This window comes from Dromaius novaehollandiae, chromosome 25 (genome assembly GCF_036370855.1).
Source record: "Dromaius novaehollandiae isolate bDroNov1 chromosome 25, bDroNov1.hap1, whole genome shotgun sequence".
NCBI lineage: Eukaryota > Metazoa > Chordata > Aves > Casuariiformes > Dromaiidae > Dromaius > Dromaius novaehollandiae.
In genome coordinates this window covers 8,795,458-8,814,837 of record NC_088122.1, presented here as the reverse complement: position 1 = coordinate 8,814,837, position 19,380 = coordinate 8,795,458, and the positions used below count along the sequence as shown (strand labels likewise).

At 37.1% G+C, this 19,380-nt stretch overlaps 1 protein-coding gene across 1 annotated transcript in view; it reads left to right on the top strand.

Moving 5' to 3' along the window:
* The window catches only part of LOC135323593 (gamma-2-syntrophin-like), a 164,638-nt gene extending 151,790 nt beyond the window's left edge, over positions 1–12,848 (top strand). Inside the window, exons 12-13 of the mRNA XM_064497218.1 lie at positions 6,289–6,360; positions 12,306–12,848. Of these exons, the coding sequence (XP_064353288.1) occupies positions 6,289–6,360; positions 12,306–12,563 (330 nt within the window). The 3' untranslated portion in view covers positions 12,564–12,848. The remainder of the gene's footprint in view (positions 1–6,288; positions 6,361–12,305) is intronic.
* Positions 12,849–19,380: the final 6,532 nt, after the last annotated feature.

Below are 19,380 nucleotides of genomic sequence, written 5' to 3'. Positions count from 1 at the left end.
CTGATAGTTGCTGCCTGTGGGAATTTTTTTCTTATTAGAAATATTTAACAACTTTCAGGGCATTAATGACTGATTGGAAAAGCTTGGTAAAATAATGCTAAATTGCAAAACTGAGGCACATACTCAGTTTTGTATGGAAATTTCAGTGACTTGTAACTTGAAATTGGCAAAATAGCTGAAGCAGAATATATTATTGCTTATTTTGTTACTGTAGTTCTTAGTAATTATAGTCCTGGACCAATATTTCAGAGTTTTGTTGCTGTTCAGAGAAGGTTCAACAAAAAGATCTCTTCTCCAGAAAACCTGAAATGTAACTATGAGAGAACAGAATGAGAGAACAGATATGGGGTAGATAGAGAAAGACAGGGGGATATAAAAGGACAGTATTGGTAATAACCCACAACCCAAGTTCACAAAAGTATTGGTATAAAATTTGTGAGTAGTCTACAAATAGAAACTACATGAAGTAGTGTAGAGTGTTAGTGGTGAAGAGAAATGGAGTGGATGTATTTGTGAGGTAGTGAGAAAGGAGTTTTCTGAACTTTTTATAAAAGCCAAGAGGAATGCCAAGGAAAGATTTTTCTTTTTTCTTTCTTTTTTTCCTTTTTACAGCCAACAGAGATGTGCCTGAAACAGGACATATACTCTTTTTTGACCTTCCCAAGATCCAAAAAAAACTCCTAGATCACGTCATTGATCATAATTCACTTAAAGAAGCTGAAACAATAAGGCTGTTTGTCAAAGAATGTTCTTCCTGCATCCCTAAAGTAGCTTATCTGACTGCATTTAACAGATTTACAGATTTAATTCACAGATACCGTATTTACAGTTTAAAATTATGACACACTTTTGAAACTATCAAATATGAAAAACACCGTTCTTTTTAGGGCTGTTTTACTATGCAAGCTTTATTTTATTACATTCCGAAAGCATCTGATAAATTTCTGTCTATTTTCAAATCTTGAAAAAGTTCTGAATTCATATCCTAGAAGAAATTGGGAAGACATTATTCAGTGAACAAAATTTTCAAAAACATTCATTTAATAACAAAGTAGTTGAGATTTACTTGAAAATTTCCAGAAAAAAATATTTTGTATTCACAGAATAAGTGCTGTAATTGTGGGGAAGTTGTACTGTTTTGTTTTTCCTATCTTCTTCTTCCTCGTAGTTTAATATCATTTTTAGGTTCCAGTTTTAAAGTAATCATATCTTTGAAGCTGTTGTGGTAGTCTTTAATGTGTTTTTTGAGATGATTAGATAAATAGCACTGAAGTGACTCAAGTGAAGACAGTTGACCGTCTATCCTACTTTTATTTTTAACAAAAGGAATAAATGCAACAGTACTATGAAAGCAATAGAAATAGTTAGGGAGCTAATATACTCTATTTTATCAGTCTTTTACCTTGGACAAAAAATTACAGAGAAGAAAAGTACAGGTAATTTAATTGGTACATGAACAGTACTTTGATAAGAAAGAGTACCGCTATTTAAGTGGTAAGTATTGGCAATTGTAATTGTAATTGTACGTTGTGTATATTGCCAATGTAAAATAATAGGAATTGAGCTGCAGTGCGTAGCCATGGATGCTTTCAGTGGACTTTCTAACTCTACATATAAATCCTTATTTCTTTAGTTCACATCTTTGCTTGGATCTGACTACTCTTTATTGTGTGTTTTGTAGCATCTAGTTCAGGTTGTTTTAGACATCTTTAGGTTCCTACTGTTATATCATAGTTCACATCAGGAACATCTCTTGATATATCTTTTTCTTTTTAAAGTTTATATATAATTTTTGAAATTTTTTCTTGGATGATTTTTTCCCCTTTCATGAAGAAGCCAGTGAAGTGAATACTATTGACCTGGAAGTATTTCATCTTTTTGTCTTTACCTTTGTAAATATTTTTAGATTGATTGGATAATTCTGCTTACTTGTCAGATAGTGAAGCTCCTCCGTAGTCCAGGTATTAAAATCTTTTTCATTTTTTCCCTAAGTTTTATTCTTTAAATATATTAAAATTTGTTAATATTATTTAGGTACTGTAAATTTCCAGAATCAGGTTCAGTGTTCACAGAAGCCAAAGAGTATGTTCCTTTTGCCTTCAGTGAGTTTTAGATTAGGTCTAGGTATAGTCATGCTACAATTTTTAATTAAGTGTGATGCTCCCTTATATATGCCCCAAAATTATATTGACTGTATCTCCTTCTTTATGTTCTATATCTGTAGTGTAATCCTTTAGTATGTTTTGTTGGGTATCATTGCAGAATTCTCTTCTAAGGAATAACTGTTGTTCAGTTTGTTGTCTAACACATGGATACATATGTCCTGTATGCATGTGTCAAAATGATTTTAATTTTGTTGTTTTCTCTCTCCTGTTCTAAAATCTTAACAGTGTTTTTAAGAAAAATCAATGAATTATGTGCCCATTTAGAGCTAAGTATATTTTGAATTTGAGCATTCTTCTGAACTGATGTTCAGATTACTTGGTCTAAATACTTAAAACGAGAAGGCTTGAACAGTGTAGTTTAGTTTCTTAAATCCATTAGAATGCCTTTTTTAAAAATGAGGAGCTCACAGAAACTCACACTGAAGGAAAAAGTACCTGTTAAACACTTAGCACTTTTGAAAATCAGGTCTGTTATTCCAGTATCTCTTTATGGATTTAGAATTGTCACTTCAGGTTATATCTTTGTTCATTTGTATTATCCCTGTGTCCTCATGGGTGTTCATGTGGCCTTTCATCTGAGCTCAGCATCATCTGCCAGTTTATGAATGTGTTATTTTACACTCTTTCTGAAGGAATAAATATAACCAAATATCTACAAAAACAGTATTCAATAACTTTTACAATTTTTCACCAGGTAGTGCATTGAGTTAGCTAGGAGTTGGCTATACACCTGAAAAATGCTCAACAATGCAATTCTTTCTAATACTGTATAATTAGACTTTCACCATATTGTTGTGAATAATAGCATTCAGTTAAATTTGGTTATAAATTCATGTATTAGACAAGAGTTAGGTGGAAGCTGACTGAATGCTACTAGGTATTCTCATATATTTTCACACTAGTTTTTACTCTTTGTGAGACCTAAATTCACATGAACGAAAGTGTGTCTCAGTCTTAATTGACCCATTCTGAATATAACTTTCTGAGATATTTTGTCAAATGCTTTATTAAAAAGTAAATATGTTGTCATTTTAAAACAATTCCAAAATATTGCAATGTATGGAATATTTAGAGGAACAATTCCAAAAGACAATAATGAGGAAAACTTCTTTATTGCTTAAGGAATATATTTCAGTGTCTCATTTATCTTAGACCTAATTATTAACTGTGTTATGATGGATATGCTCATGATAAATTGAGACATCTTTTAAAACAAATGAAGTGTATTGCACTTTTTGTGAACTCTTCTGATTCTTTGCAGCTTTTCTCATTGACTAGAAGTATATGATCACTTGCGATATTTTTAAAGCAATGCAGACTATAACAACAACATTTTAAACTTAGACATTCTAGGATAGTTCTAAGGAGAAAACTATAAATAATGTCAACTGCCCCTTTGGATTCCAACATCTCTTTGCATTATGTTTATTTCCCTTCCTTAAAATCCCTCCAAATGTCATTTGTGTTCTCCTGATGACCTTGCACACTATGATATTCAGGCTGTTTCACTCTTGGCTGTAAGTGTGGTAGTTTTTCCTTGATACACACAGTAAAATAAAGACTTGGCTTATATAGCTGTTGATTGTGATCGATCATCCCTTGCTATCTCTGCACAAAAGGTCATAAGAGGTTACAGAGAGTCAAAGGATGAAAGAGATCCACAGGATAATGGGGAGAATTCTGAAGTATTCACAGTGAATTTAATGGCACAGCAGTGTTACCAGTGTCCATGGCAGCATCATTAATAGTAGCAAAAAACCCTAGCAGTTTAAATTAATCTTCAGGAATCAAAACAGAAGGTAGGAGCAAATGAAAATTCAGTTGTCTGGACAACTTTTAAGTTATACCTTCTGTCATTAAGTTCACTTTCATAAACAGCAAATTAAGCAGGTGCTTCTGCTTTTATGTCTTGTCTAGCCACTAATAGGGATGGAGGATTCTCATACTTTTAACTGAGAATGAAAAGAAATTTTTTCCTTCCAGAAACTCAAGACCAAATAATGAACTAGATATCACTCTGCTATAAATCTTATTTTGCAAGAAGCATTGAGATCTTTTGAGAGTCAACAATAATGGGCCAGAACCTGTTATCTTTAATTAGTTTATTTTCAAAACGACTATCAAAGTAAAAAAGACTTCCCTTTAAATAAGAATCAAGGAAAGACCTGCAGTACTTAGCCCGATGTCAGCATGTTTGAATGTACGGCATTACCTTATGAATCTGCCATAATTCCTCAGTTCCAGTTGCTTCTAATCCTGTGTTATTGCCAACTCCTAACAATAATTAAAAATCAAAATTCAAATAAAATATTGATTGCACCTCACTAGAAAGAAAATAGTAACAGAATATTTAAAATCAGTAATGTATGACTCCAAAAATTACTGCACTTTATAAAGTAATGGGAGGACAAGTGTAATATTTAAAATTGCTTTAAATTGGTTTTCTAAAGCAGCTGACATTAGATTTAAATTTGACAAAGTTCCTTTAAGGTAGTATTAAGTACTTTTAAAGTTATCATTAAGTAATGTCTTGAGCTTTAATTTATGATGAAACAATGCTTATAATATTACAGAAAGAATTGTATTACATTGTATTTAGGTGATTTTTTAATTTAATTTTTAAAATATAAAAACTGTCAAATGGACAACCATGGAATATGAGTCCCTTTACATCCTGAAAAGATGTGGTGATACAGCTTTCACTTCCAGGGGTCTTCAGTCTCGTTTGTAATATGTGATTCATCTCAACTAAGTTTGGTTTTCTGAAAGCTACATATCTAATCTAAAGTAGTTACCAACTTCTATATCCAGTGACAGAAAAAGAAAAAGCATTTCCACAGTCTGTTCATAAACCCTATGGCAAGGATGTAAGACAACTTGGAGGAACCACTGTCTTGTCTTTTTTTTTTTCTTTCCCAAACATGAGGGAATTAAAATTAGATTTATGAAGAACTAGATTAGATTGTTAATATTACACACTTCTGATATCTAAATTTAAGTGAAATGTTTTGCATGCTGGGAAGAAAGATTTTAGGTAAATTCTGGAACACTGCTTTTAAACTCATAGCTGTGACAGATATGTGGCAATAATGCCCATTAGTTCCTGTTGGAGTGGACACAAGAGCATATAAGATTAGACAGAAATTAACACTGAGTTCACATTACTCTTCAAACAGCATTCAGGTGAAATAACTTTTAGTTACTGACAAAAATCACCACAGTCTGCTCCTGAGTTTTGTGGTGCTTTTCAGAGTTCGGTTTAGTCACATTCTCCATGTATCTGAACAGTCATACCTGTGCATTCACCAAGAAAAAAAACATGACTTTGCTGTAAATAATATAAAGAAAATAATGTGTATTCGCCTTGTATTTTTTATACTTAGAGGTTCATGTTTTTTTTCTTGAACTGCATAGGCTAGATCCTGTTTTTAAAATAAAGCAGATGATTAAGACATGACCTAGACATTAGAGAGAAAAAAAATATCATTCCAACTGTCAAGCTATAGCAGCCATTAATGTCAACAGGATACTGTAACAAAATCAAAAGAAAACAAAACATTCCATTTCTTTTTAGTATTAAGAAATATAGGCACACAGCTGACATTCTTTCTAATGTCAGATATTGTAAATATATAGTCCTTTTTCATTTTTAATATAAAATTAAGGTCCTCGTGTTCTAGTGTATGTGAATTCAAAGCTGAATTTAGGATCACATCTTGGTTTATTGATTTAAAATTTTTATTAAATTGGGGAGTGCATTTGAATGACTCTGAATTTGAGAAAGTTCTGTCTGTTAGCATTTTGTAAAATAAATATGGTTATGTACCTCACCACAGAGATTACAAAGAGGTTTCCATCATACTGAAGTAATAATAGAAAAAATGTAATTAAATATGTTTTAATTTTAGTAAGAACCCTCTAGGTTCTGTTTCTTTAAAAATGAAATGCTATTTGGCAGTCTTTTTTAAATCCTGGATATTAAGTGTAGTAACGTTTGAATATTTTTATAGTATCCAGTAGAATAATCATTGGTGAAATCTTTTTAATTTTTCATCTTATCATAATTTTAATAGAAATATGTAAAAAGAAATATGTTTTTTAATATTTTCTTTTGATATTATAGGTAAGCACACTAGACTGGGTACGAGCTGAAAAAATCTATAACCTCTGTGAGGTTCTGTTTAAAATTCACAAGGTAGGTTTCCCAAAAATTACGATTATGCTATTTAGTAAAAAGAGTTTACCTCTTCAGGTTAATGATGATCTCAAGTTAAGATTAACTGGTAGTAGCTAACATTCAAGTAGTTTATCTGTTGTTATAAAGCCTATTCTTTGCAGCAGCTGCATTGTCTATGTAAGTATAAGAGACTACAGCAAATGGATTAGGTTCCAAGCGAGCAACTTACTAAAATACTTCCAAATTGAAGACATTTTTCAGTATTACAGCCAGCCATGTCAATTATGAATGAAACAAACAGCTAATCATAATGAAGCTTGATATTGCATTTCTCTTTAATGGGTCAGATTTTTACATGACTGTGACAAAAAATGCTTTCTTTGTAATTTTGATCTATGTAAGGTACTGTTATTTAATTTGCATAATAAGGAATACAAAATTCTGTCCTTGTTAGATTGTGAGTAACTTACTAACACTATAATTGGTTTTACCTTACAAAGGACAACATGGTGCATTCATGTATTGTAGGGTTTTTTTCTTTTCTTTTTTGCATAGTCTAGAGACGTTGTCATGTTTTATCTCTTTAGCTTGTCCTGAGGAATGACTTTTTGGCCAAACATTAGCAGTCTGTTTATAGAATTGATTTGTGAAAGATATTTTTGTGATAAGTTCCATCAGATAGATTAAGTTAGTTCTTTACCAGCTAATCGGAAACTGCTTTGCAGGTGAGGGAAATAACTTGATCATCATCATTTTGGACAGGGAAACCCAAGCATAGGTATATTAAAAGTATGCTTGTAGAGTCGCAGAAGACTGAAAGTAGAGCCATAAGAAGACTGTAATTCACCTGAGTCCCCAGACTGCACTCTAACTGTGAAATTATACTTTCCTTCACTATATTTGCAAGCTATGAAGTTTACACAGGATGATGTCCAGAAAGACAGGTACTAGAAAAGACAGGTCCAAAAAGACAGGTAGAGGTACCAGTTTGCAGCCATCCAAATGGGAAGTTAGCTGGAAAAAACTTGTACTTATCTCTCTCACGTTCTGTATGAGTGCTTTAACTACTAGACTACTTGCTGTTAGAATTACATCAAGAAATGCCACCCTAAATAAGAGATATTTTGAAGAAAATAAAAATCAGTGAATTCCCAGAAAAAAAGGTTTTCAATAATTCAGTCTTTTTTCATGAAATGCTATTTCATTGAAAAATTCCAAACCAACTGAAAACAATTCTGACCAGCTGCTGACCCTTTCCTTACTGTTATTCCTTTGACCATGTGCTAGTGTTCTAAAGAAGACGGGTTGGTCTGCTGTCTGTACGTAACTGCAGAAGAACAGTAGCTCGCCGACTTAAGTTCCATTACTGTAAGGGAGTGCTAGTTACGGATGCTTCTCTGATGCAACACAGTTATTATTCAGGACAAGTTACAGAAGGAGAAGATCAAAAAATATATCTTTCAGAGAGCTGACAATAACATTCGATCCCCCTTTTCTGTCTGGCTCAGAATGGAGTTCCCTGTTGCAGTAAATGACCAAATTCTTTAAAGAATGGGGTGACAGGTATGGATAGGTACAACATCTCGACCACTCAAACTATTTGTTCCAAACTAGCTTTCAACAACACGGGCATACTTCCTATGCTTGTTTTGCTGATAACGACAAAAAAAAAAAAAAAAAAAAAAAAATAGAAAAGAAGAACAAACTTGAAAATATGATCAAGTTATAACCACAGAGCAAAGAATATGTGAGATGACAGAAACTACAAAAATAGTTCTTAAACATGTGCTGACATCTGCATTTTACAGAGGTGTCATTCCCTTTAGCTGACAGCTAAAGGAGCCTCTACTGATTTCAGTGGCCAATTTTGCTGTTGTAAATGAAAAGTTCAGCAGTTGAACCCTTCAGCCAGAGTGAGGAGATTCCTTCACTGCCTATCACTGCAGCAAAGGGCAGAGGCTCTGTCCCAGGTTATTGATTCTATTTCCTTAAAATTTTATTAAACCTTATATTTTCCAGATAAATAAATTGGGCAGCGACAAAGTAGATACTCGTCAAGCCTTTTGAGAAGGGTTTGCTGTATAGTAGGCATTGTTTTTGTTTTCTCTCCTATAAATGTTACTACTGATTTCATACTCAGTCCTTCCTTGAATATTCTGGTAAGGTTAATTTCAAGGACATCACAAGAATTTGCTTGAAGTAAATGCTGAAAAAAATGAAAAAAATGAAAATTCTTAATTTTCATTAAGAAAAAGTGGGAAATAAACTACCCACAATTCAACTCGTAATGTCCTTGACATTTTAATAGATGAATGCTTAATTCCAAATCTTAGTGATTAAATTAACTAATTTACAAAAGCTTGAACTCAACACTGAAGTTTCTTTTCTGTTGGTTCTTTAGTATACATGACAAATGAAGGAAATTGTGTGAATCAACAAACATGGACAAAATTCTTAAGAGATTAAAGCTTCTGCATGGCAGACTCAAAGATGGAATTCATGTTGTAAAGACTGCAGTTTTGGGAGAGCGTTTTTAAAGATTTTCCGAAGCTAGTTAGAACTACTGTAAGGGTGTAGTGGAGAATATTGTATCATTTTGGTTCTTAGGAAAGATGGTTCTTAAGGCAAGGTCACTTGTTACACATCAGATTGTAAGCTTCTCGTGTTGATTATAACATAAGTTAAAAATGGAAAATAAGAATTCAATATGGAAATTAGATTTTAACACAAAACACTTGCTATATTTTAGGTTTGTGTGTGTTTACATATGTACATATATACACACACACATGCAAACATAAACATACATATGCAAATATGTGAATGAATATTCATATTTCACATTCTCACACTTGAATATACATGAACATTCAGTGGTAACAACCAGATGATTGAAAATCTGATCTCATTTATCTCATTTTTCCCCCTACATCTTAATTTATACTCCATATTTACTGGAACTGTTACTGAAAATCTGTATAGTTCAGAGGCAAGAACATTAGATACTTTTTAAAAATCAATCTGCCTTAAAAAATTTCATTTTCTTCTAATACGTAGTGTTTCCACACATCACATTTTCACATTCAGTCAAAGTAAAAAAATATATATGTATTAGTCTAAGAGCCAGGGTAAGCATTACTGAGTCTCAAAGCAGAAGTAGGCTTAATACCTATTAGTCCATGGCTGCTGAAAAAGAGGTGACACTTGGGAACATAGGAGAATCTCTGCTCAGCTTCCATTTCATCAGTCCAAAAAAGCATGGGAAAATCGGTTTGAACTGCCTCAAGACCATTCTCTCCTAGAATAGCTGCAGGGCCATTTTGGACAATGAAGTGCAGTGTACCCTGGTGGTATTACATGCCACATCCAAGGTGCCCCCTAAAACACCCACAGCACACATCACAGCTTAGGTTTGAGTAAATGGCATAAAGTTAGATATGCCAGCTTTATGTTACTCAGTAGTTCACGAGCACAAGCAAAATTTTCAGTTCCCACATGAGAAGTTTGGTGCTGTTTGTGAATATGGGGCAGTACCTGGAGGAGAATGTGCTAGCAGAGCAGTTTTTTCTTCTGCTTTTTATTACTGAAAAGGGAACCTTCACTGCTCTCCTGTGAAGGTGGTTGTGTGTTCATCTAGAACAGGAAGGACACAGGACCCTAAACTTGTAAGCATTTATTTTATACACATGATTGTAGGTTACATTTAGATGTTCAGATCCCAGTTGTTTGCTTATTTGTTTGTTTTTATGTACATGGGTTGCAGGTCCAGACTTTGGTAGGTTATGATAGACTACTATAGGTCCTGGAAAAATGAATGCAAAATCTTTAAAGTGCTTATTCTGACTACAGGATTCTAGGACTTGGGTACAAAGCTGCATTCTGATCTTTTCAAAGCCACCTATGTCCAGTCCAGCATCTGCTTTTATCCCATATCTGGCTGACTAGAGACCTCTCCTAAACCCAGAAACAAAACGCTCTTTATAGGTGACATTAGAGCGTAATGAATGGGATTCTCTTTGCAAAGTCCCTTTTGTTCTTTCACTGTTCTCTTCCCTGTGCCGTCAAAGAGAAAGGGAGGTGGGAAAGAGCCCTATCTAATATATAGAAACTAAAACATATATAATTTGAAAATTCAACTGGTGAAAATATTTAAATCTATAAGCAGCTGGAAAGACTGGCTTTTTAATTTAGTTTTGTTTTTCTCAGTTTTCGTGCTAATCAATGATAAACTGAAACATAAAGGAAGTTTCTTGTAAGAGTGTGTTTTCATTTACAAAACCTTGTGTTACAGGGATGTATTTTGGTTATAAAAGAGTAATGTGGAAGTTCTGGTTTGTCCTGAAGTTGATGGCAGGGTCTCACTTCACTGCCCTTGTAGTTGCAGGGCACACTGGCAGCTACTAAGGGACCTGTGTAAGCTCATGTTGTCATTTCCAGAATAACCATTAGATTGTTAATAAATTACTGCATTAGCAGACTGGAATCCAACTAGCGTGGAGTACTTGTACTCTGCTGTAAGACTGGTGCAGAGCTCTTCAACTGCATTCAAGCAAGTCAGGAATTTCCCTCCACTTGATTGTAAACAAAATATCATTTCTTTGAGCTTATAAGAAGTTCTTTTCAGTGTCACCTCTGAGTAATCTATGACTGGACCAAAACTGTAAAATGAAATGGGCTCATTAAAAGTGCTTCAAGAAAAAGAAACTCAATCTTTCAATCTTACAAATCTGAGTTTAGTGTTTGGGAAACACTTTAAATAAGATACCATTCATTTAAGTCTGTTTCAAAAGTAATTTCTTTCGTAGAAGCATTTATCACTATATGGGGGAGTCTTTTGTTTTATTTCATCTTTAAAAGGTTTTTTTTTCTTGTTTCACAAAATCACACTAATCAGTTCCTTGATTAACTGTGCAACTTAAACTAGGTATGTGGTCAGCTAAATTTATCTCAGATACAACTCCACTGACTGCGAGGGGCTATTTCCTGCCGATTTTTTCATAAATATGTTAGTTCAAAGGGGTGCTATTATGAAGACATTTGAAAAACCTATGATGAAAAAACATAAAAGAATATATATTATATAATATGTATTTATATATATTTATATATTTACTTTTATAATAGATTATAAATTCAAAAGCTAAAATATTTAAATTAGAGGGAATTGCTTTACTTGGAACTGGTATCTGACATCATAGTCACAATTTTTGCTATTTTAAACGGTCCATTTTTATAAAGTAGGTAAGACACCATTTTGCTTATAGAAGTTTGAATTCAAGTTCACATATAAAACAAAAAATAGCAATTCACTTCCAAATGGTTGATCACAGGATAGCTGGAAAAGGGGAGAAACAGAACTGGAAGGATATAAAATATAGTTCCATATATTATCAACACACCTGCTAATAGGTGTTCCTCTCTCTCTTCAGCATGATAGTGCAGACGTTTTAGTCATCACCTGGAATCATGGATGAATTTTTAAGAAACTTCTCCCACCATCCTCTGGAGAAACAATAGTATGCTATCTGCTCTACAGCCATTGGCTTTCTTAGAAGTTCTGATGCACTCCCATATGCTGTCTCCCAAATTTATCCCCAGTATCTCTCCAAAATCCGTCTTTCCCTCTTTCGTTGGTAGGCTTGTTCTCTAACCTCAGTCAGAGAACTTCCTTCTGGTCACCCTCCTAATCATCCCTTCCTCCTCAACTTCATTACTATAAAATCCTTTTAAATTACAATGTATGTATTGCTTAGATTACTTTGATGGTATTTTGGAAGTACAGAAGTAGCTCAGATTGTATATACAGGTTAAAGTGAATAAAAAGTAAAAGAGAAGTTGTCTTTGCAAATATTCCTTAATTCTCAAAACATTGCTTCAAGATAATTGTTAATATAACAACATAAATAAGTGAGTACCTGTCATTTACAGAAGACAATGTTGCCGTAACTGCTTGTTTTTGCTAGATGAAGAGTCACATACTGAAACATGTCTTTCAGCTCTGGCTTGCTGATGATTGCTGGCTACAAGCAAACTTGTATTTAGGTATTCATCAAGACTATGATCTTGAAGACCAGAGGCCATATTGTTTCAGTGTTATGGTTGGACATGGCAAGAGTCATTATTTCAATGTAGAGCTTGGCATTGAGTTGGCAGTGTGGGAGAAATCTTTTCAAAGAGCAATTTTCTTGGAAGTTCAAAGAACAGGGGTAAGTAATGAATAATTTGAATCCTGGAGCCATTTCATCAGTAAAATATTCTGTAACAAATTTTAGCAAAGTTACTGCATATGTTTAATAATTGTTTCAGATTAATATGCACTGTGAGTAAAGATCTGAGTATACTTTAATACACCAAAGGCTTCTGAAAGCTTCATCATCACATAAATATTTATCTGTCTATGACTGTGTGATAACACTGTATGAGTATATTATGACAGTTTGAAAATTAGAAGTAGTAATGTATAAATTTACTTTGATTACAATAAACTGGAAATTGATACATTCTGCAACTGGAAAAAAATTTCTGTGGAGTTTCTTCAGGACACCTTAAACAGTGTCCTCCATAAAGCTTATTTTCCACTTGCATAATATAAATTTATTGTATTTTGCATAATGGTTCTATTTTCAAAGAACAAAGAAAGAAGTATTTTGCTCTTACGTTGTTAATTGTAATTTAGGAATGACTTTATTAACATTGGAAGAATTTGAAAAATCATTGTAAAATCATTGTGAGAACAAATTTTGTCATATCACTCTATCACTCTTTACTGAATAGTAAAATTCTCTCAAGCTATTCTTTTCACAGACCAGAGAATACATTTCCCATTAGGTGATATGAAATTTAAGATGCAGATTCCTCATACAGTTATCTACAAGTGGGTGCCTATTAGCCTTGTGGTGTCTAAGCTCCCATGAGAGTTAGTGAATGGAACCCAGAGAATGATTGTGCTTATCCTAAAGCAGATATTTTATCCTAAAGGAGGTATTTTGTGGTATGAAGACAGAGCAGTTCTATTGATTTTGAGTTAAGTTGTAACTTACAGCATATTTATACTATATACCATTGCTATACATAAGGAAGTTATTGCTGAACATCTATATCTGTACTCCCAACTGAACTGGATGAGTAGTACGTGAATGTATGGGTTAAGAGTATAAGCCTTCTCTATTTCAAAATCTATTTACACATTTTAGCACAAATGCAAGCTTGAGCTGGTGTGTGCTAGTTTGCAGGGGCCTCCTAAAGATGTTTATGCTAGCCAAAGCACACTGGATCATGGTATTGCATTAGCACAGCTTGCAAGGAGCGGGAGTCCCAGCAAGACTGTTGAACCAGCTTTTCTAAGTTTATGTATATTTGGAATTCCCAGGAGATTTCTGCATGTTCACTTAGAAGAGTTTTAATAATCTCTTTGGACTGATAGGGTAACAAAAAAGATTTTGTAATGGCAATGTTGTTGTTCGTGCACTTCTGAGAAGGAATGCAGTCCTTCAGAAAAAATGTGATTCTTCCTGAAAAATTGCTAGGTTTCAGGGAGGGATTAGTAATGCATAAAGGATTTTCTCACGCAAACTCTTCAAGAAATAGTGATGAATCCATTTGACCAACCACGTAATTATCTTATCCATCATCCATATAAAAAACAGATAATATAGAATTAAAGTGTAAGAAGGGTGGGGATCAAATTATTTGGTAACTGATTTAAAAGACATTATTTTGCCTTATATGACATTGTGAAGTGTTTATTGTTAAATCTCAAAACCTGATGTTCTGTTACATTCTAACAATCTCAAAATTAAGGGACAATTATTCACTTGTGCAATGATCTTTGTCATTTGAATTCAAGAATCTGCTAGCCCAGTATAGCACAAAAGATATTAATATTTCTTCCAGTCATGGTTCAGCCTATCTGAAGACTCCAGCTGAGGCATTAGATTAAAAATCTGGTTGCAATGCATAAATTCCTGTGTGTGTATTCCCATATCTTAGTTTTCTGTCAGTCAGTTTCATACATTCAAGTTTGCTATAAACCACTATGCCAGTAGGGTACAAAGTGTTGTGGTCACTCTCCAGCAGTGAAAAATCTTTCTGATTCCACTATTTCCTTTCTTACCTCAAAAAATAAATGCTGCTTTTCATGTCCATCTTTTCAGAAGGATATCAGGACTAGCATGAATGAAGTCTGCAATTTAATGTTACGCAGAATATTTCTAGCCACATAAAGGGGACTGACATTTCAGCATCCAGAAAATTAAAGGTTCACCTGTAGGTTCATTTGTCCATAAGACTTCTTTCTTTTGAATAAGGACCATAATTGCAGTGGGAAGCTTTCAATTTTCATTTCAGAAATATTATGCTGATAAAACACTATTTTAATATTTAATTTTTTAGAAATTAAATTTCCTAAAAAAGAAACAAGAATAGTTAAAACAAATGCAATTAATCAATTCCTTTTCTGTTTTGTCAGCAGCGATGAATTACTTTTCAATGCTGGTGTGTCCTGCCAATCCCTGTTTTTGCTCTGTGATCATAAGCAATGTTCCACAGTTATGAAAGATCACAGAGCTGAAATTAACTTATCTCAAAGTATCCTGAGTTCGTTATCTTCTTATTCCAGACTTTAGCATTTCCCTCTATCCACTGAATGTTCTTCAGGATGATCAAGTCAAGTAATAATTTTAAAGAAATGTTTTATACAATATCCTTTCCTCAGCTTTGTTTCTCTTTCCTGTTTTGCTTGATGGACTATCTCTGATTGAGTATCTAGTCCTGGGTATTTTTGACATCTTCTCTTCTATTAGTCTTTCTAAATTTCCTCTTTAATATCTTGTCATAGATTTTACCAGTTCATCAGTTTAATTCATTTCTAACCCAAACATAATATTCAGGTCTGAGAAGATGAGATTATTTTCCATGACATATCCATTGCTTAAATTCTTTCAGAATCCATTCTGTGTTTATGTTTTGTTTTTCACTTCTTGTTTTCCTAGTAAATATTTATGGTTTTAAAATTTTCTGTGTAAAACATACCCATATAATACTTTCTTTCCATCTATCCTTTGCAACTCAGACAGTGATCTATACAATCTCCTCATTCCTACAACTGCTCACTGTTCTGAAGTATTATTTAATTTTGCATGTGTATTCTATTAAAAATGCCCTGAAAGAGGTCACTAGCACTGATCAATAATCATACAGAAGTGAATAGATTAGCTCCAACTGATTTCAGTAGCCTTTGCATGAAACCAGTGTTTTCTAATAATTTCCCTTTAAATGCATTCATTTGACTATATTATATATAATATCAACACAGTAGTGACTATATGCCTATGTACTACTTCCTGACCTTTCATTAGCAATAATTGTTTTATAATATGAAAAGTATTGCTTATATTTTAAATCACATACTTGCTTTTGTGATATTTTATATATTGATATATTGATAGCTGTGAGAGGTCAAATAGAAAACTGCACAAAACTGCACTGACATTTTAAAAACCTGCATTTTCACCAAAATAAACAAACAGGTGAATAGCTCCAAAAATCTAAGTTGCTCCAGAAAGAAACAAAATTAACTTGTATATTTTGGATATTGTTCTCAGTCCACTGGAGGTATCAATAAAACTCCCATTGTTTTCAAAATTAGGAGTTAGCTGAAGAGATTCCACTAGATAAAAATTCAAATAGCTTCTAAACTATTTTTGCAATGAATAGCAATGCAGTCTTGTATCCAGTTCTTCTGTGATCATGATCAATAGTAGCCTACTCGTATATTTTAAACTTTTTTTTCTATTTTAATGTTTCTATTCAAAAATAAAATCTGTAAATATCAAAATCTGGGTGAGACTGCTAAATAATTACAGCATAATATTCCATTATAAATCCATCACAATATTGTTGGACTCAAGTAATATGTAATTAGAGGGGTATCGGAAAGGCAAGGCAGAGGCAGAGAATAGGTATCTCCCTACTCATGTTTGTATCACAGCTAACCTAGCTCTTCCGAGAACTCAGAAGACTTTGGGTGTCTAAGCAACTCTGCAGTCAAAACAAATACATTAATTGTTTCCAGGCATCTTTAGGAATTAAGTGGTGCTTGAGAAATAGGATTCTGAATCACCCTCTTAAGTTTCATCAAGAAATGTTCCCCTACATAAATAAAATTAAGCAGAAATTAGGCAGTCAGAATAAGAAGTAATTGTCATTTCTATCTTATGAATCTATTAATTCTTCATGGTAAACTAAGAAGATGAATAAAACAGGGTTGATGAATGTGATGCTCATGAGTGGCAGGATCATGGCTGCTTGCTGTGCTTGTGAGGTCACAGCAGCCTGAGTGCCTCCTAGGCCAGTGGCAGGCTCATGGCTGCTGGCTGTGCTTGTGAGGTCACAGCAGCCTGAATGCCTCCTAGGCCAGTGGCAGGCTCATGGCTGCTGGCTGTGCTTGTGAGGTCACAGCAGCCTGAGTGCCTCCTAGGCCAGTGGCAGGCTCATGGCTGCTGTCTGTGTTTGTGAGGTCACAGCAGACTCAGTGCCTCATAGGTTAGTCTAGAGCGCCCCCTGCTGGCTGTGCTTGTGGGCTCAGAGCAGACTCAGGGCCCCATAGACCAGTGGCAGGCTCGTGGCTGCTGGCTGTGCTTGTGAGGTCACAGCAGCCTGAGTGCCTCCTAGGCCAGTGTCAGGCTCATGGCTGCTGGCTGTGCTTGTGAGGTCACAGCAGCCTCAGTGCCTCATGGGTTAGTGTATATCGGCCCCTACTGGCTGCACATGTGAGGTCACAGCAGCCTGTGTGCCTCCTAGGCCAGTGGCAGGCTCCTGGCTGCGGGCTGTGCTTGTGAGGTCACAGCAGCCTAAGTGCCTGCTAGGCCAGTGCCATGCTCATGGCTGCTGGCTGTGCTTTTGAAGTCACAGCAGCCTCAGTGCCTCATGGGTTAGTGTATATCGCCCCCTACTGTCTGTGCATGTGAGGTCACAGCAGCCTTAGTGCATCTGAGGCCAGTGTCAGGCTCATGGCTGCTGGCTGTGCTTGTGAGGTCACAGCAAGCTCAGTGCCTCATAGGTTAGTGGCAGGCTCATGGCTGCTAGCTGTGCTTGTGACATCAGAGCAGCCTCAGTGCCTCCGAGGCCTGTGGCAGGCTCATGGCTGCTGGCTGTGCTTGTGAGGTCACAGCAGCCTCAGTGCATCTGAGGCCAGTGTCAGGCTCATGGCTGTTGGCTGTGCTTGTGAGGTCACAGCAGCCTGAGTGCCTCTTAGGTTAGTCTGCAGCGCCCCTTGCTGGCTTTTCTTGTGAGGTCACAGCAGCCTGAGTGCCTCCTAGGCCAGTGGCAGGCTCCTGGCTGCTGGCTGTGCTTGTGATGTCACAGGAGCCTCAGTGCCTCGTAGGCCAGGAGCAGGCTCACAGCTGCTGGCTGTGCTTGTGAGGTCACAGCAGCCTCAGTGCCTCATAGGCCCGTGGCAGGCTCCTGGCTGCTGGCTGTGCTTGTGAGGTCTGAGCAGCCTCGGGGCCTCCGAGGCCAGTGGCAGGCTCATGGCTGCTGGCTGTGCTTTTGAAGTCACAGCAGCCTCAGTGCCTCATGGGTTAGTGTATATCGCCCCCTACTGTCTGTGCATGTGAGGTCACAGCAGCCTTAGTGCATCTGAGGCCAGTGTCAGGCTCATGGCTGTTGGCTGTGCTTTTAAGGTCACAGCAGCCTCAGTGCGTCGTAGGCCACTGGCAGGCTCCTGATTGGTGGCTGTGCTTGTGAGGTCACAGCAGACTCAGCGCCTCCTAGCTTAGTGTACAGCGCCCCCTGCTGGCTGTGCTTGTGACATCGCAGCAGACTCAGTGCCTCCGAGGCCAGTGGCAGGATCATCGCTGCTGGCTGTGCTTGGGAGGTCACTGCAGCCTCAGTGCCTCCTAGGTTACTGTCCACTGCACCCTGCTGGATGTGCTTTTGAGGTCATAGCAGACTGAATGCCTCCTAGTCCGGTGGCAAGCTCATGGCTACTGGCTGTACTTGTGAGGTCACAGCAGCCTGAATGCCTCCTAGGCCAGTGGCAGGCTCATGGCTGCTGGCTGTGTTTGTGAGGTCACAGCAGCCTGGGTGCTTCCTACGCCAGTGGCAGGCTCCTGGCCTGGCTGAGATTTCCAAAGTCAAGTGGGAGTGGGCAGTCAAAGCAGGGAGTCCCCTGCATCGCTGATGGGGAGCTCCAGAAGGCAGCTGCTGGAAGCTGCCTGGGACTGCACACGCCGGGTGAGCTGGTGTGAGCACCAGAGGGGTTTGGTCTCTGTGCCCTGCTGCCGAGCTGTGCGCCTGCCTGCGCAGCAGCAGGTGGTCCTGCAGGAGAGGGAGGTAGATGCGACTGCAGGCGTTGAAATCCACAAAGCGAGGGGCAGAGAGACAGAGGCACAAGAGGAGGCTCTAATTCCTCGTCAGGAGAAAAACGCAACCGATGGCAGAGTCTCCCCAAACCCTGGCACGCGCTTGCCCCTCCCAAGGAGACATACCTCCCCGGGCCACGGTGCCCTCAGAGGAGGAGCAGCTCCAGCATGGAGCACCTCCTTGCAAGAGTGCGACTCCAGCCATTTGCCTGACAATGTCCCCTGCCACGTAGCTCCTGCCTTTTGTTTCTCCAAACATGGCTCATGACAGTTCTCCTCACGGGGGCCCTCTCGTGGCTCCCGTGTCTCCTCCCATGTGCCTCCTCCTGTGTCTCCTGCCTGCAGCGTCTCCTGCCCGTTCTTCAGCACGTTGGAGCAGAGGCACCATGGGCTCCTCTGACTGCCTGAAGTCCTGCTGCGCAATGGGCTCTTGTCATGTGTGGCAGAGTTGGCTGGAAGGGGCTGAGCCTGGCCCAGGGCAGCTCGTGGTCTCCTCGCACACAGGGCCCCTGCAGAACCCTGCTCCCAAACCGAGCCATCTGTGCCCAGCACGGCCCTCACTCACTCACACACACCCGCACACGCGCACACACCCGCACTGTGGCTCCCTCCAAGAACTGCCCTTAGACACTCAGTCGGTCCTGTAGTTGGCCCTGGATCCCTGGTTTCCCAGTTG